General features: G+C 55.9%; 10 protein-coding genes and 1 non-coding gene across 11 annotated transcripts; 6 read left to right on the plus strand and 5 right to left on the minus strand.

The window, feature by feature from the left end:
- Positions 1 to 731: 731 nt before the first annotated feature.
- Positions 732 to 3,131, plus strand: B0I36DRAFT_412731 (uncharacterized protein; the record flags this gene model as incomplete). The annotated part of the gene is made up of 2 exons (XM_046161978.1): positions 732 to 917; positions 1,110 to 3,131. 2 exons carry the CDS (start codon positions 732 to 734, stop codon positions 3,129 to 3,131), a joined length of 2,208 nt encoding a protein of 735 aa, XP_046010096.1.
- Positions 3,132 to 3,677: 546 nt separating this feature from the next.
- On the minus strand, positions 3,678 to 5,468 carry B0I36DRAFT_364520 (uncharacterized protein; the record flags this gene model as incomplete). The annotated part of the gene is made up of 1 exon (XM_046158979.1): positions 3,678 to 5,468. One exon carries the CDS (start codon positions 5,466 to 5,468, stop codon positions 3,678 to 3,680), a length of 1,791 nt encoding a protein of 596 aa, XP_046010097.1.
- Positions 5,469 to 6,150: 682 nt separating this feature from the next.
- On the plus strand, positions 6,151 to 7,112 carry B0I36DRAFT_247211 (uncharacterized protein; the record flags this gene model as incomplete). The annotated part of the gene is made up of 2 exons (XM_046150288.1): positions 6,151 to 6,576; positions 6,687 to 7,112. 2 exons carry the CDS (start codon positions 6,151 to 6,153, stop codon positions 7,110 to 7,112), a joined length of 852 nt encoding a protein of 283 aa, XP_046010098.1.
- Positions 7,113 to 7,194: 82 nt separating this feature from the next.
- B0I36DRAFT_137164 (uncharacterized protein) lies at positions 7,195 to 8,120 on the minus strand. Its single transcript, XM_046148305.1, has 3 exons — positions 7,937 to 8,120; positions 7,429 to 7,863; positions 7,195 to 7,351 (listed from the first exon to the last, which is right to left on the minus strand). Exons 1-3 carry the CDS (start codon positions 7,940 to 7,942, stop codon positions 7,316 to 7,318), a joined length of 477 nt encoding a protein of 158 aa, XP_046010099.1. The 5' UTR covers positions 7,943 to 8,120; the 3' UTR covers positions 7,195 to 7,315.
- Positions 8,121 to 9,234: 1,114 nt separating this feature from the next.
- B0I36DRAFT_t112 lies at positions 9,235 to 9,306 on the plus strand. Its single transcript has one exon. It is a non-coding gene; the product is annotated as a tRNA-Thr (tRNA).
- Positions 9,307 to 9,382: 76 nt separating this feature from the next.
- On the minus strand, positions 9,383 to 9,766 carry B0I36DRAFT_137169 (uncharacterized protein). Its single transcript, XM_046148306.1, has one exon. The coding sequence runs from the start codon at positions 9,614 to 9,616 to the stop codon at positions 9,422 to 9,424; it is 195 nt and encodes a 64-aa protein (XP_046010100.1). The 5' UTR covers positions 9,617 to 9,766; the 3' UTR covers positions 9,383 to 9,421.
- Positions 9,767 to 10,678: 912 nt separating this feature from the next.
- On the plus strand, positions 10,679 to 11,353 carry B0I36DRAFT_350856 (uncharacterized protein; the record flags this gene model as incomplete). The annotated part of the gene is made up of 1 exon (XM_046156956.1): positions 10,679 to 11,353. The coding sequence occupies one exon, from the start codon at positions 10,679 to 10,681 to the stop codon at positions 11,351 to 11,353; it is 675 nt and encodes a 224-aa protein (XP_046010101.1).
- Positions 11,354 to 12,001: 648 nt separating this feature from the next.
- Positions 12,002 to 13,049, plus strand: B0I36DRAFT_375259 (proteasome subunit alpha type 3; the record flags this gene model as incomplete). The annotated part of the gene is made up of 3 exons (XM_046160348.1): positions 12,002 to 12,004; positions 12,083 to 12,307; positions 12,387 to 13,049. The coding sequence occupies 3 exons, from the start codon at positions 12,002 to 12,004 to the stop codon at positions 13,047 to 13,049; spliced, it is 891 nt and encodes a 296-aa protein (XP_046010102.1).
- Positions 13,050 to 13,283: 234 nt separating this feature from the next.
- Positions 13,284 to 14,298, minus strand: B0I36DRAFT_137180 (uncharacterized protein). The gene has a single exon (XM_046148307.1). The coding sequence runs from the start codon at positions 14,216 to 14,218 to the stop codon at positions 13,517 to 13,519; it is 702 nt and encodes a 233-aa protein (XP_046010103.1). The 5' UTR covers positions 14,219 to 14,298; the 3' UTR covers positions 13,284 to 13,516.
- Positions 14,299 to 14,345: 47 nt separating this feature from the next.
- B0I36DRAFT_326840 (uncharacterized protein) lies at positions 14,346 to 15,028 on the minus strand. Its single transcript, XM_046154391.1, has one exon. The coding sequence runs from the start codon at positions 14,824 to 14,826 to the stop codon at positions 14,434 to 14,436; it is 393 nt and encodes a 130-aa protein (XP_046010104.1). The 5' UTR covers positions 14,827 to 15,028; the 3' UTR covers positions 14,346 to 14,433.
- A 1,326-nt stretch (positions 15,029 to 16,354) lies between these two features.
- On the plus strand, positions 16,355 to 19,907 carry B0I36DRAFT_270778 (DNA polymerase phi-domain-containing protein). Its single transcript, XM_046151284.1, has 3 exons — positions 16,355 to 17,504; positions 17,558 to 17,954; positions 18,012 to 19,907. The coding sequence occupies exons 1-3, from the start codon at positions 16,451 to 16,453 to the stop codon at positions 19,801 to 19,803; spliced, it is 3,243 nt and encodes a 1,080-aa protein (XP_046010105.1). The 5' UTR covers positions 16,355 to 16,450; the 3' UTR covers positions 19,804 to 19,907.
- Positions 19,908 to 21,143: the final 1,236 nt, after the last annotated feature.

A 21,143-nucleotide genomic window follows, 5' to 3' on the forward strand; every position in this document is an offset into this window, starting at 1 on the left:
CTTTTGCTCATAATCCACCCTCCGGGACGAAACAGCGTGAACCACGCCGTCTTCCTCGACTCTTTCAAACTCTCTCGGACCTTGGGGCGATCTTGGCTGGTGTTCAGATCGTTTTTGGTGTGGCTTCCTGCTCTTGCCACTGTTACTTGCCACGAGCATTGGTCTCAAATCAACTGCTTCGATTTACTTTCGCAACTAAACCTTCTGGATCACTCAGACACAAGTCCCAGTGCTTCGCTCCCGCTGAACGTATGCCTACCTGGGTATCTAACCATTTACCTAGTGATAGTGTTTAGACACAATTTCGCCAACTTCGCAGTAATAAGTACTCTGAGTATCAGACCACATGTAGCACCTCCAAACAACAGGACAATTTCCACCTTTCTCACACGCTACAACCCCAAGGCATCGAATCGGACTCGCTTCGAGGTACCATCATCACGAGCCCACCACCTCAACTAGCCAGTGACGCGGAGAGGCTGTCTGCGGGATCGCAACCGAAAGCCTGCACGAGACTCTCCTTCGTCTTGATTTCAAACACAGAAACAACACCAGTTGCACCACATCGACAAACACGGCGAGTAGTGATTGGCATCATCATTAGGGATACTACCGTCACTCACAATCACCATCACGATCATCATCAGGCTATCACTGGTCCCTCGAGAGTTCTACTCTTTGAGCTAACAATCGAAATAGCAAACGCCCACAGCAGTCAGCGCAACTCACTCATGCACCAGCTTCACGGCCTACTCAGTCAGCCTAACCCTTGTACCGTCTCGGACGACACTCACAATCACCACAACGCCAGCAACGCTTTACCCGCGGCAGGAATGACACTTGACCGCCACAGCAGCAGCAGCGACGATGTCCTGGATGTCGAGCATCTGACGGCGGCGGCAATCCGGCTCGCCCAGGTATCGGACGAGGTCAACCAGCTCGTCCTCGAGTGCCGTGCTGCAGTCACGCGTCACCGCGAAAGGAAGGACCAGATGCTCGGCCCACGCTTGTTCGGCATGCTATCATCACGTCCGGCGACTCGTGCGGCTTGTTGTCAGGCAGGCTGTTCACTTGTGCGTAGGGCGAGCTGCATCATGGTCTCGAAACAGACGCAGACTGTGGGTCGTATCGGCCGTCTGACCGATGACGGGGGAAACCAGGACCAGGCATGTCGTGAGGAGGAGAGATTCGTCGTGGAGCAAGAGCGAGATCGCAATTCGGTCAACATGCCTAGAGAACCTGCGGAGGTTGGTCTCACTGGAAGCACTCCCCAGCCTCAGGCGTTCCAACTCACAACGATCAGCACCGATCCGAACAAGGTCAATGATGACCTGCCCTTGTTGTGTACAGCTAGCAAGGACCAAGCCGTGAACCAGACTGGGCTGAGAGAGCCCATGGCGCCCGCTGAGGCTACCACTAGCTCTTCGGAACTCGTCGTCATCAAACAGCACAGCAACGCCTTCTCCACAGCGCCGCCCGTGGCCTTCACAAACATGCTCGACGTCAACGAGCCGCGCTATCTCGCAGACAACACATCGGAGAGGAGGCTCTGCCGGGTCGTCATAATCAGCAACGTACCGCGCAAGCTGGACACACTGTCCTCAATCTTGTCCCGCGTCCGCGGCGGCATGCTGGTCTGTGCCAGGTTGGTCGACCTGTCAGACTGGCCTACTAATCAGAACAAGACGAAGACAAGTCAATATGGTCTAGGCTCGAAAGATGGGAGCGGTGGTGTTGGTGGCGGTGCCACGCGGATGGCATACATCGAATTTGCTGACCCTCGCGAGGCAGCCGCTTACGTTGCGTACGTCAACGATATCGAGCTCGTCAACAAGAATGTCCTCTTCAGCTGTGAAGGTCAAGACAGAGGTCTTTCAGCCTTGACGGCGGGCAGCCCTGACAGCAGCGGCGGCGGCGTCCACGCACGTGATGAACCTCAAGTGCAAGTCCGCCTCGCGGGAACACCATCGTATCCGCTCCCTGCCTATATCCATCGGATGATCCAGGCCGAGGGTGCTACGCGCTGCGTGGTGGTTAGATATCAAGCCATTGCCGCAGTACACGACAGCGATGCTCAGTCCGCTACCGGAATTGCAGCTGCAGGCATAATTGAAAAGTGCATGGGTTTGATTGAGCGGCGGTTCCTCTCGACTTGGCCGTACAGGGCACCAGACCGGGAGGGAAGCCCCGGAGGTGGTCGAGAAAGATATCCCTTGCTCGAACACGCCTGGATCGAGCAGGAGTTCACGCCCGTCAAGGACAATGAAACTGCCGATTTAGGCCCCGCCTCCAGCGACCAGATCGATGATGATGGCAGCGAGAATGCGCGAATCAACGAACAAGCAGGCTCCCATGACGGCAACGACGCCGCTCCTTCCCACGAGCAGCACAACCATGGAACTCAGACCAAAGACGGCAGCGCCACCACGACATTGCTCCACCTAAGCTTCTGCAAGCTCGAGCATGCGATCCGCGCCGCGAGCGCACTGCGATACCAGATCCATGCGTCATCGTCGCCGTCGTTGTCGTCGTCAAGCGTTCTCGTTGGCTTCGGAAGGGATCGCTGTGCCGGGGACATAGACGAGCTGCAGGACATCGCTTCTGCCCTGCCCTTTCCCTCAGGTCATACCGCAACCCCTCAGCCAGAGACCCTAGACCACGACGAGCAAGCCATCCGACAGGTAGAGTGTGAGAAACTCTCCATCTTGGAGGCGTGGAAGTCCGGAACGCTCGGGCAGGTCCTGGAGGACAACTTTCCCGGCTTCATCCACAGCCCACCGCCGCCTGACGCTGTTACTGCCCACACGCGCCGAGATACTGCAATCCCGGCCCGCCGCAGCGATCAAAGGGATACAGACGACCTCCTCGGTCTCCACGAGGGATATGACGACAGCAAAGGTCAGAAGTCGGCCACTAGCCCTCCTGCAAGTTCAGCCCGGTCCACGAGCCCGAGTCTGTGGTCCTTGTTCACGCCAGTCTCGCCAACAGACGCAGAGGACTCCCCGCAGGCATCGGACTCGTGTGACATGGCTCGGGGTGGAGAGGCACGAACGCAAGACAACACGAAAAGGGCAATCGAAGAATTCGAAGAAGCAAGCGAGGAAGGAGATGATGATTTATTGCTTTTTTGATCATGGCTATAAGCTCAGGTGGAGTAACAGGTCGTATATTAGCTCAGTCCGGCGCCACAGAAGCCTAGAGGCTGCGAAGACCACAAGGGACTCCCACGGTACTTGAATAGCTCGCAGACATACGTCACGATGAGGCGTCTTGCTTTGATGTTCTCCTCGAGGAGACAGTGGGTTGGAACGGCTGGGCAACGACGAGCGAAAAGCAGGCACGGTTTGCTTGTTATCTGCAGAACAGCATAGAATATTCGCGTCTGGCACATCATCTCCTCGGGCGAAGGAGTCGTGAAGCGGGGCACAGTTGCTAAGAAGCTTCTAAGCAAGCCATTGAACATTGGGGTATCTCGATTTCGCTAGTCCTGATCATTGCAATCCAATTTTAATGCCACGCTGTTCGAAAAAGAAGAAAAATTGACTCCCAGTCGTGTCATGGCACATCTAAGCGCCCCGAAACCTGCGAATAACAATGCACTAGCCACATGCTATGCAAAGCTGAGAGGAAGCAAGTATGTTGGCCGCCCATGATGTGCTTGTGCTCCCATTTGTTCTTCAGCTACTGCTTCTTTCACTACTCCGCCTCGCAGCCTGTCTCATAAAGGAGGTCTCTACCTCTCTAATGAGGGCGTGGCTGAAGTTCTTGCTGTGGTATGGCGTCTCGACGTGTTCTAACTCCGCCTCGGTGACTTGCAAGATATCGTCTTCATCATTCACAGAACTGTCGTCGTGCAGATCGATATGTTTTTGCCCACTGTTGTGATCCTGGCCCATCGCAGCACTGGAAGTGAAGATTGGGGACGCGCCCGGCGGTACAGGAGAGTGATGCTCATGCTCATCATCGACGTCGCCCATGACTGCCTCAGCGACGCTCGAATATTTCCGCTTGAGCATGGGTCGGGCAGGTCGCAAGATGACTGGAGGTTCCTCGGCTCCCGAAGCTCTCTTTCTCGCCAGGTACTCCTTTATCAAGGGCTTGTCGATGTTGTCTTCGGGCTCCCAGGTCGGATTCTGGTCTGGGGGCCAGTCGCCTTTCCAGCGAACTCTGAACAGCCGAACTGGCTTGCCATCCACCAATTCCGTCCGCATGCCTTCAAGTCGTTTGACCTCCCATACCTGTTCTTCTTCTTCTTGCTCGACTATGATTGCTTTCTTCTTGCTTTTGCTCCGAGGTGGTTTGATATCCGTCTTGGATGGAGGCGTGGCACGGGACGAGACTGCTAAACCCGGAGATTGTGGTAAGGGCTGAGTCTGGGAGCGTGATGCTACAGGCCACAAGATAACGCTCTTCGCCGCGGGCGTGAAGCCGTAGTGTTGCAATGTTGATTTGGCAGACCTTGGTTGCGGTACTGGGGTGCTCGCTTCCGCCGAGGGCGAGGGCTCACGGGCGAGTTTCGGCAGTCCACCAAAAGAGAGTGGAGATATTTTCCTGGATGATGGCTGCTCTTTCTGCATACCACCCGCGTCAAGTGCTGCTGGCAATCGGGGAGCGGTGATCGCGGCCTCGCTGTCAGAAGAACCGAAGCCTTCCGGGCTCCTTGTGCTTGTCTGTCGCAGCTGTCTGTGGATGGCAACCTCGTCGTCAAGTTCCATTTCGTCCTCTCCTTCCACCTCCTCCATAAATGCATCATCTTCGGAGTTAGCGATGACTATGCTTGTAGGGACATTCTTCTTTTTCGGTGTCGATTGTGGCGGTGCTGTCAGAGAAGGGCCACTGGCGTTGTGAGTCGCAGCGGCCAAGGAGCCACTCATGGCCGCCGCCTCGGACTGATTGAAGCTCGTCTCCTCGGCCTGCTTCTTTGCAATCAGATCCGCCTTGCTAGGGCGTTGTTGCTTCTTGCGGCCTCGTCCCTTGCCTTTTGTGGCTGACGCCTTGCTTGTAGACTTCTTCCCAAGGGCAGCTTTCTCGGCGGCCTCTGCCCGAGCGACGGCCGCTATAGCAGCTGCCACCTCTTCCTCCTCCTCCCGTGCTTCACGTTCGAGGTATAGCTTGTACTCGAAGTCCTCGAGCACGCGTGGGGAGACATAGTCGAGTATGTGCTGAGCTTGAATCGCTACCCGAGCAGCAGGAAGGTCGGACCACCCCACGACGTAGTGCATCTGTAAGCTCAGCTCGCCATTTTTTGGTGGCCCGCCTAACACACGTTTCTCAAATATCTGGGCTGTCGAGTCGTTCTTGAGGACCATACTGATCGGTGCCGTTGGCTGTGGGCCGTCGCCGCTTCGGTAGCGCTTGGGGAGGGACGGCAGGGGGATCTCGAGCGGGCGCAGTCTGGATGCAGTGTCGCCTGCTTTGAGTTTTGGTGTGCTCCATTCTGGATCCGATTTGGATGCAAAGTAGTTCATCTTGCAGATATGGGGAGCGCAACGGCCTGATCTGGGAGCACAAGCAGCAGCTCGCCGAGGACTACCGCAAGGCCAGTTCGAAGGATAGAGACATGCCGCCAACAACTGCTGAAGGTGTAGGGCTGTGGCTTGGCATCAGTATTGGCGGGCTGGAAATCGTCGAAGCTGGTGTCGAGAGAGTGTATCTCAAAAGTGACGTTGCTGTGAGATGCTCAACGCGCTGCCAGAATAAGTCCCCGGGCGCGGTGCGGAAGTCGCGTCTCTACATGGCGGGGCACTTCACAGTTGGGGACTCGCGCCCCACTCTTTTCTCCACGAACTGTGCAGCTCAGGCACGAGAACGCTCGATGCTTCAACAACGACGATTTCGTCCAGATCGTTTCAATGCGCAGGGTTCAAGGTCTTCCACTTGACTGATATTGACGCACAGAGGCTCGCCATTGGCAGACACAAGTGTAGACCCACTAGTCAAGCTCATCTAGCAAGACCCAAGCACAGGCCCTAGTGACACCCACTGACGATGGCTGAGGTCTTCATGACGACATGGACCCTGGCCACTAACACCCGAGGCTTCGGGAGACTACCTTTCGCCATCATGTAATACAGCATGCTTCTCCCTTCTGAGATTCCCAATGATCATCATCACATCTCGTGAACTGACCTTCAGACTGAGAACATCAACATGTTTCGCCGAACCATCCCCAGAGTCGTGACAACCACGCGGCTATCTTACACACGGACCAGTCGTCAACGGCTACTGGCGCGGCAGCATGTTTCCCTACTTCACCAAACGACGAGATTTTATGGCAAAGCCCCTGGAAGCAAGTACTCCTTCTCAGAGGAGCAGGCCAATCTCGGAGGGCCCTCGACCCCTTTCAAACTCAGTACAGCCCTGGAACAAGACTACGACCAGGTGAAAATCTTCTACCAAGGTACCACTGCAGCTCCGACCCTCGACGAGAGGAGAGGCTTTCAGAACGCCCTGGTATGGGAGCTTGCGAGGCATATCGTGGCCAAGGAACTCGTTGTGTTTCCCGCAGTAGAAGATGTTGTCGTTGTCGCAGGTGGCAAGGAACTAATCGAAAAGGAACGTAATGCGCATAGAGAGGTAAGTCCAGTGGCAGATTCCTCAAGTTCGGTTAACTTACCGCAACCGTGATGGCCCCAGTCAAGTCTGGGAATCCTGCACGGGTACTAACAATGATTCGGTGCCGCCAGATCAAGGAGCTCCTGTCGGTCTTCCAAGACATGAAGCCCGATGATGACCAGTTCAAGGCCAAACTCGATCAATTGTACAACAAATTTTGGGACACCGTCAAGGATATCGAACAAGAAACACTTCAGAAGCTCGAATCGACAATAAGTCTTACCTCGTCCAAGGAGTTGTGTCTCAAGTACGCGCGGACGAAGAATTTCGCGCCCACCCGAAGCCACCCAAACGCGCCCGACAAGTCACCGTTCTTCGAGACCGCCAGCGCGCTCTTCACTGCACCTCTTGACAAGCTGCGCGACATTTTCAGGAGGTTCCCAAAGGATGGCGATGGGCCCGACGGCGGACACGATGGGGACTCTATGTCAGCGGGGCCAAAGGGCGCACCGTACGAGTTGCACAAGAAGACTCCGGAGCAGCGGTCATGCCCGTGATAGCCAATTGTCTCAATGTGGGATCGTTTGTATGGCATCCTGGAAGTGGCTTGCTCGAACAATTGACACTGATATACGGCGTGTCTTTGTAACGGCATCATGCTCGGTACATAGATGACTTGTGCAAAAAATGCAATGAACATATTTGTTACTATGCCTAGCGTATGGATTTATTCCTCGTTCCCATGCTCATTCTCCATGATTTAGTAGTATGTCACGTCCCAGTGGTTACCCTCATCCTACATCGCCAGCATGTTAGCACGCCGCAACTCCCTTTTGATGCCCAAAATCAGACAACGTCATCATTAGCACTTACACAGTAGATGTTCCCCGCAGCGCTCTTCCACTGGGCATAGCCATCGCCACGATCCGCGATCCGGGTGAAGCTGTTCTTGACATACGCATCCAGCTGCGTGTTCTTCCTGAAGTCAAACTTGTACCCGTTGGCGTGCGAGTACGTCCCGCTCGCGTGGCCCGTCTCGGTGCCGCCCGTGATGACGAGCGCGCACCCGCAGGCGCCCTTGAGCGTGACGGCCCCGTCCACGGTGCCCGAGTACACGCCCTCGTAGGACGTGCACGTCGGGTTGGTGCGGTCTGTGCAGCCGCCCGACGAGTACGAGGTGATGCCCGCCGCGCTCAGCCGCGAGGCCGCCTGGCTCTGCGTGAGCTTTGTGCCGGAACGCGGAGACGGGTTCAGTGTGGCGGCGGAGGCCACGCTGAGGGTCGCGAGGGCGGCAATGGAGGTGTTGAGCTGAAGGTGGAGTTAGCAAGAGGGTTGCACATTTACGTGCCGTATACGAGATACGGCTATGAAGTATACGTGCCTTCATGATTGTTACTCGCAGATATGATGCAAGGGATTGCGTCAATCGAGGTGGTCAGATGAAAGGCAAGATCAGATGAAAGGCAAGTTGGAGGAGGTTGTGTGTCTTGTTTTGCGTGAATCGTTAATCGTTTAAATGACGAATCCATCAGCTGTTTATATACTTCTCTATCACCACTCCAATCTATTTTTGCGTCCTTGGTATAACTATGTAATAATATCGGTCGTGAAAGACTCGTCGTCCGTGGCACAGAGTTCCCGCGCAGATCTTCCGGGTTGCCTCGCTCTCCGCCGGGGATTCCGCACAATGCGGCTCTATCCGTCGCCACCGCCTTTCCCTAAGGTCTGGCAAATAGCAGAGATTTCTGTGTGCTTCACACCTGCTCGAAAATTGCACCGACGGACACGGATGACCTCCGACTTGCCATACACAGCATAGCTAGTCCTCCTCGTGGGGGGCTCGGCAGTGGAAGATCAACTGTGATCGGCGCGGCTGATCGACCTTTGCCAGGGAGGCACGGGGGCAGCCACTAAGGGCTGATTGGTGATGCTTAATTGGTTTAGGAAGGTCAGGCTCGGTTGACCACGCGCTAACATTGGCTTGTGCACCTGTTCGGGGTGTCAGGGGCAAACATGAGAGTTCGTCCGTTGGCTCATTCGATGGCCTTGACTAGAGCCTCGAGCAGGACTAGGTGATCAGGAATGACCCTTCAAGGATGCGACTGTCAGATATTGAGCTTTTCTCTATTCGGTATCTCCCATGGTAGAGACATTATGACGTAGCAAGTCCTTGGTCTAGGACTTTGGTGAGTTTGACAGGTTGTTCAGCCGCAGCAAGGAACGTGCAGCACTTGTCAAGCGATCATTGCAGGGTCCCCGGAAACAAATTACGTTGAAGTTTTCAGCTGTGTGGACGATCCGTGTCGCCACGCCACCGTGATTGTCAAGAGCTGAAAATAGCCCAGAATGATCGTCCGGCAATTGACGTCGATTCTTCATGTCAGGCATACCTCTTACGCTCCATGATGTAAGTCGGGTTAATTGACCTCCGAGACGGGGTGCAGTATTCAAGCTCAGGGCCACAATCCTGCCATCCCAACCAACCTGCTGAAATTTAGTGATGGGTCCTCAAGTCTCCAGGTGGCACAGAGAATACAAGACAAGGTTGTGTTCGAAGACCAAATAACAGCGAACTATCGTGTACCTGTCTGCTGGAGGGTAGTAGCATGAATATAATGCCTGACAAATTGTGCTTCCCTCAACCAATCACGTTCCAAACCAGCTTGGTTAACTCAGCTGGCCCGCTAAGCAGAACGGTGATGCGCCTCACTAGTAATGAGGAGATAACTGGTTCGACTCCAGTAGTGGGCATCGTTCTATTTTTGCTTTCCATCTCACTGAGAGTGACGGCATCATTTTTTGCGCCAGCCTCCCATGGGGTCCCTGGAGCGGAATTGCTACTTGTGTGCCATTCAAGAAACTTGCTTTATGTTAGCAGGCCTCGTTGTGATTTCCCAAAGGTGCGCCGCCCAGCCCAGACCGCGGGCGATGGCACCACCGACACACCGCCTCGCATCCTGAACTCCTGGGCACGCAACTTGTGTTCACCACCGGTGTTATCATCATGCCTGGGCAAGGGAGCCCACGACCCGATCCTTCGGACACGATCCTTTCTCGCCATCTTGACCTCGAATTATTCGCGAATTGCAGCCTCGTCCGGGGTCCGGGGTCCCCAGACCATTCCCAAAACCCTGGTTCGCAACTCTGCAGCGGGACGCCCATCTTCTGCCATCGACTCATGAGCACGCACACAAGAGCCATGATGGTGCAGGACCTGCCCCAGATTCCGCTTGGATCATGCGCACGTATGACGCCTTCTCCGGTCGAGGCCACGATGAGCACACTCTCTAGAACTGCTCAGGAACACCGTGTTTCATGGCCCGCAATGAACTGTCGTTGAAAAAATGGCCGGGATTCCTCTTGATCGTGACTCCGCGGTCCCGGGGGCCGATTTCGCAGAGAATCAAAGCGCAGGTGCCATTGCAACAAGGGAGCAGCAAAGGGAGGCTCAAGAAACCCTGCAGTCTCGTGGGCCAAGCGTGCTCTCACGTTACGTTGCACTGACAGGACATCTAGATCGGCCTTGGGGGGAAAGAATGCTACTTTTCGTAGGGTCTCTGTTCGGGTCAATCTCACGTCGGACCCTTGATCCAGGACGAGCTGTTCCGCGAAGGATGCTGCTGCAGAAAGTGTGTGGCCAATCATGATGCTGGTACGCCTCCAAGATCCCGACCACCGGACACCTCGGGCTTGGACCCTGTTGTGAGCACACCATCATTCATCTCGTGGTAAGTGGTACAGCGCTTTCATTGACCCTGCAGGATCGAGTCTGGAAGGTCACTTCGCTAGACCTCAGGCGGGGGAGGAATGTAGCTCCTGCCATTGGCCAATCCGCACACAGACGACGTGACTGCCAATCTCGTCAGACGCAATCACTGGTTGCTGCGTGCAGGGTGCAGCCGTGTTGTGCCTTTGCCACAAGGAGTATCATTCACACATTGAGGAGAGGCAGCCTGCAAGAGGCCATGAACGGTTGCCCGTGTATAAGATGAGGGCTGGTCGCATCCTCTACCAGATCGGCAGCCGTCTGTCATTGCTGCACCACCAGATCACTCCCGTTGCAGAAGTGTCGTTGGAACCTTGGTCAACCAAGCTATTCCCAGCCACAGAAACAACAACAATAATGCGTCCAACTGCCATTCTTGCTGCTGCCGCGCCGGCCCTCGTGCTCGGCACGAGCGTCCCCTCTCTACATGTGCCTGGATGCCCTGCCAAGGGCACCATCCGGTACAACAAGTCGGTCCCGGCCAAGACGGAGTTCCTGCTGACGCAGGTCGACCTCTGCTACGACAAGACGGCCATCGTCGCCACGTTTACAGCGTACAACGAGACCAACTTCTTCTTCGATCCGGCTCACGGCACCAACGATGAGCTGTGGCGCTACGAGGTCATGGAGGCATTTATCGCCCGCGGCACAAACGACCCAAAGACCTACCTCGAGTTCGAGGTCAGCCCCAATAACGCGACCTTCAATGCCTTCATCTACAACCCTAGCAAGGTCCGCGATCCGGCCTTCCCTCTAGACACCTTCTTCATTCAGACCCCGATCCAGGATGGGCTGGTTGCCAGCACGGTGCTCGACAGGAACGCCGAGAAATGGACGTCGACTGCCCGCATCCCTCTCGGCCTGTTCAACGTGGACGAGGGCAAGGCTAAGGGCACCGAGTGGCGCATGAACTTCTTCCGCACTGTTGTCGCGCCCGAGACCTACCCAGACCAGGGCCTTGGTGCCTGGAACCCTCCGGACGAGGCGAGCTTCCACAAAACGCCCTTCTTTGGCAAGGTGAAGTTCATCTGAAGCAGGACTGAAGGTTCAAGAAGTAGCGGCGAAACAAAGACATGGGAATCATGAATGTACAGGGGTGCTCCGCTGCCTCCCACGCGTCCCGGAGATTTCGTGCAAGGACCTCTGCGTCGTGGATGACATGAATAGTGATAATGGAAAAGCCTCCAATCAGATACCCGTCCTCCTACGCTTTGGCCTGTGACGTGATAATTTCTTTGCTGTGGGACTTCCGGAAGCCGCATCTACCATGAGAGCTTCGTGTGCACGAAACGTAAAGTGTCATGATGCGATGGAAAGAATCCTTGATCATGATTCGATGTGAGATGCTGCAGTGAGCCTGCAGCATAGAAATGGCAGAGCTGGCGCGTCAGCCACATGTGGCGGGGTCAGCGTGCCCGCAATTGGTGGCTGCGAGCTTCCGGCGAGCAGGCACCTTCCGCTCTTCGCAAGTGCGCTCGCAACACGCAGCTCAGGCTGCCTGAAGCTCAAGTGGGCCGCCGCCGGACAGCTGCGTCAACCTCACAGCCTCGAGCAACTACATCACCACAAACACGCCGCAACTTCGCGATCTTGAGTCAACCCACAACAACGGTCTGACCTGTACTCCCTTACACCTGTAATAAACACCGTCTATCCGTATACGCAACACAGGTCGCCACCATGGTAAGCGCTGTCGTTATTTCCCCCGCAGTGGCATGCTTCGAACCACAAGCTCACATCTGCCCCTCCTTGTAATCACAGACATCGATAGGCACGGGTTACGATCTCGCCAACTCAATCTTCTCCCCAGACGGCCGCAACTTCCAGGTCGAATATGCCGTCAAGGCGGTAGAGAACGGCGGCACATCGGTGGGCATCCGGTGCAAGGACGGCGTCGTCCTTGTCGTCGAGAAGGTCGTTACATCCAAGCTCGCCAAGCCGGGCGCCAACAAGAGAATCGCCACGATTGACAGACATCTGGGTGCTGTACGTATTGTCCTCGGCCACTGTTCTACAGCTCAGCTCAAGCCCGTCTGCTAACGCCCTGTCATCCGTGCTCTCGCAGGTATACTCTGGCATGATTCCTGATGGCCGACACTTCGTTGACCGCGCTCGCGACGAGGCACGCGCCTGGAGAGAAACGTTCAAGACACCCATCTCGACATCCGACCTGGCCAGCCGCATGGGCGGCTACCTCCAAGCATACACACTCTACCAGTCCGTACGTCCCTTCGGTATCACAGCGATTGTCGGTGGTTTCGACTCAGAGCTCGACGCAGCCGTCGATGGTGAGGTCGGCTCAGGCCCTTCCACAGGTGCTGGCGGCAAGGTGCCAGGCAAGTTTGGCGGTCCCGGTCTGTACATGATCGAGCCCAGTGGCATGTACTGGGGCTACTACGGCGCGGCCACAGGCAAAGGACGACAGGCCGCCAAGGCCGAGCTGGAGAAGCTCGATCTGGCTTCAGGCAAGCTCGACCTGTTGCAGGGTGTGAAGGAGGCCGCCCGCATCATCTATGTCGCGCAGCAGGACAACAAGGATAAGGAGTTTGAGCTCGAGATGAGCTGGATCAGCAATGCCGATGGCCCCACGAAAGGTCGGCACGTCGAGGTGCCAAAGGACATTCTCGAGGAGGCTGAGCGGTTAGCGAAGAAGGCCATCTCGGATGACGACAGCGATGAGGAGGACGAGGATGAGGAAGATGAGGACGAGGAGAAGATGGAGGAATAGTGGTTTACTCGTGCGCAGGACGACGACCTTTATTCATATCGATATGATGTCAAAGACGCGCTGGTCGACATCACTTCTCACAATACAAGCCATATGATGATGCTGAACAAAAACCTTGTTCATCAAAGCCTGGGTGTCCGTAGTCTTCACGGCATCTCCTGCCTGCAACATGTGCGAGGCTTGAAACGTATGAGAGTTGTCAAGCTATCTGGAGAATCAAAGCTACGCTCCTCTTTTGCAAAGATGTTCTTCTGGCATGCTGGGCCGATCAGAAGACTGAACGCCTGCCTGTCTCTGACTGGCTTAACTGACTAAGATCCGAATCCGCTGGGTAAATGAACGCACAGTTTCGAAGGAAACAGCAAAGCTCCGCAATCAATGTTCCTCAATACGGTATCGTCCCTCCCCTTGTTAACCTTTCAGCAAAAGGCTCCGCTGCTATGACTGGCCATCAGGCGGACGATCGATCAGTAGTCACCAAAGCGGAACGCGGTCACATCACGCTCCTCCGCATAGATCTCGCGGACGATCATCTGGGCCACATGGCGACTTCCCTGCTGGCCCCGGTGCGCCCACGGAGGAGCAGACCCGTCGCCCGCTTGTGTCCGCAGCATGCGCCCTTCCACACCTTCATCGACGACTACCTGCTGGATCTGGAGGGCAACGAGCTCTTGCCAGAACTGCTCCGGGCTGCGCCGGGCTGAATTTGGTGGCGAAGACAACCCGGGACCGTTGATGGCCTCGTGAACCATGAGCGACGGCCAGTCAAGTAGCTCCTCTGCGACTTCTCGCTCCTTCCGGCCGTCCAGCCCGGCTGATTTAGCCCACTGGCGCTGCAGCCACGCTTCGAACTCGCCGTCATCGTCGGTGAACGCCTTCCACGCCTTTGCGAGTGCGTTCGGATCGTCCACGTAGTCGCGGACCTTGCCCGGGTTCCGCTGCAAAATGGTGTTTTTGAAATAATCGATAATCCGATGGCGTGTCCCCCTGGTAGTGGTGCCACGAGTGCCGGTGCCGGTGCTGTCACTGTTGATGCTTTCTGTAGCATCTTTCTTTCTGCCGCTCTTCTTGGGGTCTTTGTCGTCGTGGTTGCCTGCGATGCCCCCATCGCAACACTTCCGCACGATGAAGTGCATTCCATCAGGAGCGTATGGGGCGTCACGCAGCATCAGACAGAACGGCACGGGGGAAGCTGGGTCGGCGTAGTCGAAGCCCTTCTTGGCCTTCGGGCCGGGGCCGCTATACTGAGCAGAAGACGGCGGGGTTTGTGCCTGATTGTTGTTGTTGCCGACGTTGGTGACATCGTGACCCTTGGCGGTGCGGCTGCTAATGACGCTGCTGCTGCGTCTGTTCGTGCTGTTGTTGTTCTTCCGGGCGGCCTTGTTCAAGGGGCCGATGCCCGGGCGGCGCTGCTGCTGCTGCTGCTGTTGCTGCTGCTCTTTTTTGTCGCTGTTGGTGCCGCGTTTCTGGAAATCCTTCCATCGCCGGGCAAAGAAGTTCCAGCTGTACTTTGCCATGACCAGCGACATGCAGTAGTTGGCAAACTCGGGCATCTCGAGGTCCGCGGCGATGCAGTACAGCCGCTCGATCGTGGCGCCGACGGCGAATCGAGGGATTTCCTGGGGCTCGGGCTCGAGATTAGTCCTTGCTCGCTTCGCGGTGGCTCTCTTGCTGCTGGACTTGGCGCTGGTTCTGCCTTTGCCTGTGCTCTTGCCTCTTTTGCCTTTGCCTTTAGGCTCAGCATCGGACTCGGCCTCGTCGGAACTGTGGTTCCCATCGTCAGGGTCGTGGCGGTGGGGCACGATGTGAGGTTTTGCCAGCGATGCGAGGGAGCCCGTGTAGCACCACTCTGCGAGGAGCTCTACGTCGTCATTCTCGACGGTCTCGTCTTCGAAGGTGATGGCGGAGATGATGCGAGGGTTCGTGCAGCCCAGATAATCCTTCACGAGGCGCTCGATGACTCGAGAGTAGAAGGCGAGGAGGGTTAAGTGGATGGTCCGGGTATGGCCTTCACCCTGGTGGGTCGGGTTCTTGAACTCGATGGAGATGACGTGAGCATCCTTGGGGATTCTACACGATCGGGGTGATTGAGATGTGATATTAGCTTTTGCTGAACAAGAGCGGCAGGACTGGTGAAGCAGCAGTGATGACTTTCTGTCACTGAGACGATGGGGCTTACAGATAGGCGAGAGTCCGAGCATGCCGTTTCTGGGACGCGACCATTGGGCAGCTAAGATTCTCAATCCGTAAAGCTTCTGGCTTCACGTGGTGAAGGGAACATGCGGCACACACGCAGTAAGCTGTGAGCTCGGGAAGAGCAATGCTCTTCGGAGCAGCGCTCTGCATGCTGGCAGGGACAAGGTTCTCAGAGTCTTGCGTGTCGCTGTGTCTGTGTCTCGCAGATGTTGCTCACGATGTGGTTACTGTGCTTGGAGACTGGCACGTCGCGGGAAGAACGAGACGGAAGGACGCCGCCCTGTCGGCACCTGGGTATGCTCTAAAGCAGTAACGCTTCAGTCATGAGCTTACCACACGGTGGTTCTGGTTGCGAGAAGAGGTAGCAGTCCGAGATGAAAAGTGTGGTTGGACTCTGTAAAGAGTATTGATCTGAAGAAGACACTCGCCGTTTGCAAGGATGAGAGGAGATCACTATCCAAGTATTTGGGTTTGGACCAGATTACCGTAGTTTCCGCAAAGGAGCTACATCATATCAAACTGCGTGCACTTGCAAGTGGAGTTGTCATGGTGAAGGAAACAGGGACAATTTGCGATAGTGAGCTTGACGGGTCGAGATGCAGAAAGGGCGCCAACAGAAGTATAACCTTCGCCGATTACATCTCCATCAGAAGGTGCAAGGCATTCCAGTTTCTTCTCTGCCCAGAATCAGGGGCATGAAAGTTGTCCTTGAGAAATCGAGGATGCTGAACACAGCTTGGCTTCACCCCCCATGCACTAGAAACTCAATTGCTGGTCTCAAGACCGATCAAGCTCGAGCTCGCCATATCCCTGGTCTCACATTGGAGTCCATGCATGATTGAATCTGTAAGCAGCTGCAGATTCTGCAAGGGAGCATGTCCTTATCATTGTTCATGGAGGCTCGGAGTTGGTCGTCCCAGCAAACCGTAGGTGCATTGAAATCCGGGGTAGAGAGTGGGGCGGCAGGGCCTCGCTGGAGCTACCGCCTACCGTTTCCCTACCCCCTGCAGTCCTGGTGGAGCACAGTCTCCTGCACGACCCTTGGCGTGGCTTATCTGTGCCGGCAGAATCAGAAAAAAGTTGGATTGCCGCAGCCATGCTCAATCACTGGAGGCGCGCGACCGATCGTAGTGGCAGGCCTTGGATACCTGCAAACACCAACAACCTCGTCACTTTCCACGGTATCTCCCTGCACACCACACACCATGGGCAAGAAGAGGAAGCAAAGCTCCAAGAACGGCGCCCAGGACGCGCAGCCGTCGCAGAAGCGACCAAAGACGGCTGTCGCCGAGACTGTCAACTTCGACGGCGACCTGGACGGTGCCACAGCCACGGCTCTCGACAAGTCTGCCTTCTCAGAGCAGCTCTCGGGCGAGGAGCGCAAGCGCGAGGCCGCAATCTATGAGCTCCTCGGCAGCGTCGACGTCAATGAGCGCATCCAGGCCGCCGATGCTCTCATCACGGGCCTATTGGGCGGCCAGGGATCGCCCGAGCCCGTGCTGAGGCGGCACCTCGAGAAGCGTCTTTTCCGCGGTCTGGCCAGTTCTCGCAACGCATCCAGAGTCGGCTTCAGTCTCGTGCTGACTGAGATCCTGGGCCAGCTCTTTGGCACTAAGGACCTTGCCAAGACAAAATTCCCCGGCCTTACCTTTGACAAGGTGCTGGATCTTCTTTTGGACACGACACAAGCTGGTGGCAACTTGCCAGGCCAGGAAGAAAGAGACTACTACTTTGGGCAGCTCTTTGGTCTGCAGTGCTTTGTGGAAGCCAAAATCCTGTTTGACGACGACTCAAGGTGGCACAAGATCCTGGACCTCCTGCTCAAGGCCGCCGAGAAGAAAGTTTGGCTGCGATCGCACTGCGGCTGGGTCATTGTCGAGGCGCTTCCTCACATGGGCCAGGCCCGCGCCGAGGACCTGCTCAAGAAGCTGTCTGAGCTCGGATGGGCCAAGACAGCCGAGGGTGTGGGCATTTGGCTGAGGGCGCGCACAATCTACCCGGGTATCAAGACACCCGCGAAGCCGTGGCGTGACCCTCTCGCTCCTGGCAGCATCCCCGAGCTGGCTCGCGTACTGAAGGAGAATGTAAAGTCAGACACTGGCGACGACAAGAATGGGCCCAAGGTCAAGCAGGGCAATGCATCTGCACAGCTGAACTTTGTCTGGGATCTTATCTTGGCATCGTTCTCAACACGAGACGGGACGCCGAGGAGTCACGACAAAGATCTGTTCAAGCAGTTCTGGAGCACTGTCGTGGATGGTGAGTCCAAGCTCCTACAAACACGGCGAGAACATGGCTGACGAGAACTCTAGATGGCCTCTTTTCGAAAAATGCTACGGATGGCCAGAAGTACCGTGGCTTCATGATTTTCCAGAAGTTCATAACTGGCTTCGGCCCTGAAGACAAGACACTCGTACTGGACCTCTTCACCAAGAACCTCATGAGATGCCTGGTCAACCAGGCCGCTGCCGAGGACCGATACTTGCACCGTGCCGCCCTTCGCTGTTTAGATGTGATTGACCAGGCTGTCAAGGCGTCTCCGGAGCTGCTCGTGCCAGTCCTCAAGCAGCTGCTTGGCAAATGGGGCGCGTACGACTTTGACCAGAAGACAAACACCAAAACCGTGGAGAAGCTCATGCAGTGGGCCACGATGGACAATGCGGATGAGGTGCTGAAGTTGCTGAGGGAGCCCGTCGTGGTGATGAAGGCGTAAGTCATGGGCCGCCTGCCTGCTTCTGTAATGCTTACAACTAATTCAAGTCACAGTGAGGAGAAGGAGGTCGAGAACTTCCGACAAGTCTATGCTCAATACATCCTCCGCCTCGCCACACAAGCGAAGCTCGAGTCCGAGCCATCTGCCAGCGACGCCGGCACGCCACACGTGCTCGAGCTGGCAATCAGCGAGCTCGCGAGCGGTGCGTACACAGTGTCGGAAGAGTTCAAGCCCGAATTATCCGAGAAGTCCCGCGAGGTGTTCCGGAGCCGCCTCTCGTCCGCCTTCGCCAGGCTGACCAAGCGCAAGGAGGACTTCAAGCACCTCTGCAACGCCGTCGCCTCCGTCAAGCCTACCGCCGTAGCCATGAGCGAGGACCTCGAGGCGGAGCGCGCCACCGCGCTCAAGGCGATGAAGAAGCAACTCAAGGCGAGCAAGAAGGCTGCCAAGGGCGCCAAAGAGGAGTCTTCGAGCAGCAGCAGCACATCGCTAGGCTTGGCGCTGCTGTACGCCGTGGCGATATTGCAGCTGTACAACGGCGCGCCTGACGCGATAGACCTGCTTCAGGACCTCAAACGGTGCAGCGAAAAGACCAAGGACGACGAGCAGTCCGGCACCTCCGAGCTGCTCGTCGAGATCCTGCTCTCACTCGTGTCCCAGCAGTCTTCGCTCATGCGGCAGATCAGCCAGCAAGTTTTCGAGGCTTTCACGTCGCAGATCTCTGCGGAAGCGCTGGAGCTGTTGACTGAGCCCCTCGTCGCTGAGGAGAACCAGCGCGGATACCAAGCGCTGTTTGAGAACCTGGACGATGAGGACATGGTGGACGCCGACGACGTGGAGTCGGATGGTGACGAAGACGAAGAGGCGGAGGACGACGACGACGATGTTGAGGATGTTGAGGAGGACGATATTTCCGAGATAGGGTCTGATGTCGAGTTTACCACCCTCAACGGAGATGCTGCAGAGGAAGACGATGATGACGATGACAACGACGATGACGACGAGGATGAAGAGGACGAGGAAGACGCCACTGAGGCCAAAGAACTCGCCGACTTTGACGACGCCCTCGCCAAACTCCTCAAGAGCCGCCGCCTGGACCAGGACGCCGCAGCAGCCTCCAACTCGGACGACGACGACGACGACGACGAGTCCGACATGACCGACTCGGAGATGATGCAGCTCGACGAGAAGCTCGTCGAGGTCTTCAAGCAGCGCGCGCAAAAGTCCAAGGCCAGCAAGACCAAGGAGAAGCGCGACGCCAAGGAGACGGTGCTCAACTTCAAGCGCCGGGTCCTGGAGCTGCTCGACATCTACGTCAAGCAGGAGGCCTCGCGGCCCGTCGCGTTCAACGTGCTGCTGCCCCTGCTGCAGCTCGTGCGGACCACCACGGACAAGTCGCTCACCGACAAGGCGATCAAGGCTATCGAGGCGTTCGCCGGGGCTCTCAAGAAGAAGCAGGCGCAGGCGCAGGCACTGCCCTCGTCCACAGCATCAGCAGCGACATCCGAACGCCAAAGCAGCAAAGGAGAGCTCATGCGCACAGAGACCCAGCTCGATCTGCTCAAGCGCATCCACCACGAGGCCACGCAGGGCCAGACCCACGCCTTTGCCAAGGCGGCCTCGCGCGCCAGCCTGGTTGTCGCGTCGAGTCTGTTCACGTCTTCATCGCCACAGGAGAAGGCCGACAAGATCCGGCTCGTGGCCCGCGCGTACGCGGACACCCAGGCTCAGTGGGCCAGCGGCGCCGTCAAGATGCAGGCCTTGTTCTTCTCGGACTGGCTCAACTGGTGCCAGGGGCAGGCTAGCAATGCCTCTCAATCCCAGCAGCAGCAGCAGAAGGAGTAGAAGAGCCCAGGAATATCCAGAGAGGAGTTTAGCGTAGCTAAAAAAAGAAATTTGTATATATATGACTTGGCCATGGCGGGAATAAAAAGCGATAAATGAGCAAGACCGAAGACGGACTTTGCATGGATGACAACCGCGGAACGAAGTAAAGTGATTGATTGACTGATTGATTGATTCCTTCTTGGCCTGCATTGCGTTCAACTTCCTCTCGCGCACCCTCCAACTTAAAAGCGCCGCGCTAAATCTGTAAAGCCGAAGAAAAAGACAACCGCAACCACATCATTCATCGCCAGAGACAGCTGCTCGCCCTCGGCCATCGGAATTGTGTTGCAAACAAAAACTAGTCACAGGCTCAAAACATAGCCATGTATCGGTGCCATGTCCAAGTAGATAGCCATGCAAGAACCATCAGGTGTTGAAAAGTCTTCTTGATTGTCAAGTAAACAACATTCCTGATACCCCTTTTTCTCCCCACCCCCCCCGGGCTTAGTGAAGCTCAAGACTTTACAGATGCTTAGACAGTATAATCTCTCCGGCAAGTGTCGTTGCTAACCCGACCTGAGTAGCAAGCTCTGAACCGTACTTGCCAACCAAGATAGCGTTTGTGCAGCCTTATCAAGGGACTGCACCCTAAAAGAGGCGGCATTTATATCATCGTGCATGTCCTGACGCCCTCATAGTTTCGATTTCTTATAGAAGTAAAGAGACGTGCAATGGACTTGTAGAGTTCAAAATATCTAAAGCAGCGCACACAGGACGAGCAAAGTTTCACCGACGATAAGACCAATGTTGAGGATGAGATGCCGTATTGTTTGCTTCTATGGAGAATATCCGTGCAGGATAGCTACCTAGGTACTCAGGCACCTGTTTCTTCTGGGACAAGAGCGAGCTATCGGCGATCTTTTCGCGCCAGCATCATCTCTGTCAAGCGCATTCTGGTGCGTGAAAAGCTTTTGAACCCGCCAGACGCCGTATTGGAGAACTCCAGGCAGAAACTAATGTACAGTTGAGTAAAAGGACGGATTGCCAAATTTACATGCTCCTGCACCTATATGCACCATATGCTCGAAACGGGGAGACACAATGTGCTCGTTGACACGCCTTTGGGGTGTCTCATTCGGCTCGCAGTTTGTAAAACTGCACTCTCAACCACAAGCAGGCGTTCAACGTACTTCACAGGCAGGGTGATCTTTGCGATCAAAGCCCCGTGTCGTGTACATGATGATCTGAATCGCCCATGGGCGGCCTAGCGGCACGCCACAAGAGAAAGTGAAAAGTAGGAAATTGGTGTTGGTGTTGGTTGTTCTTCAGTTGGTGTGAATCGTGTTGTGTCGTGTGAT

This window comes from Microdochium trichocladiopsis, assembly GCF_020744255.1.
Source record: "Microdochium trichocladiopsis strain MPI-CAGE-CH-0230 chromosome Unknown B0I36scaffold_7, whole genome shotgun sequence".
Lineage (NCBI taxonomy): Eukaryota > Fungi > Ascomycota > Sordariomycetes > Xylariales > Microdochiaceae > Microdochium > Microdochium trichocladiopsis.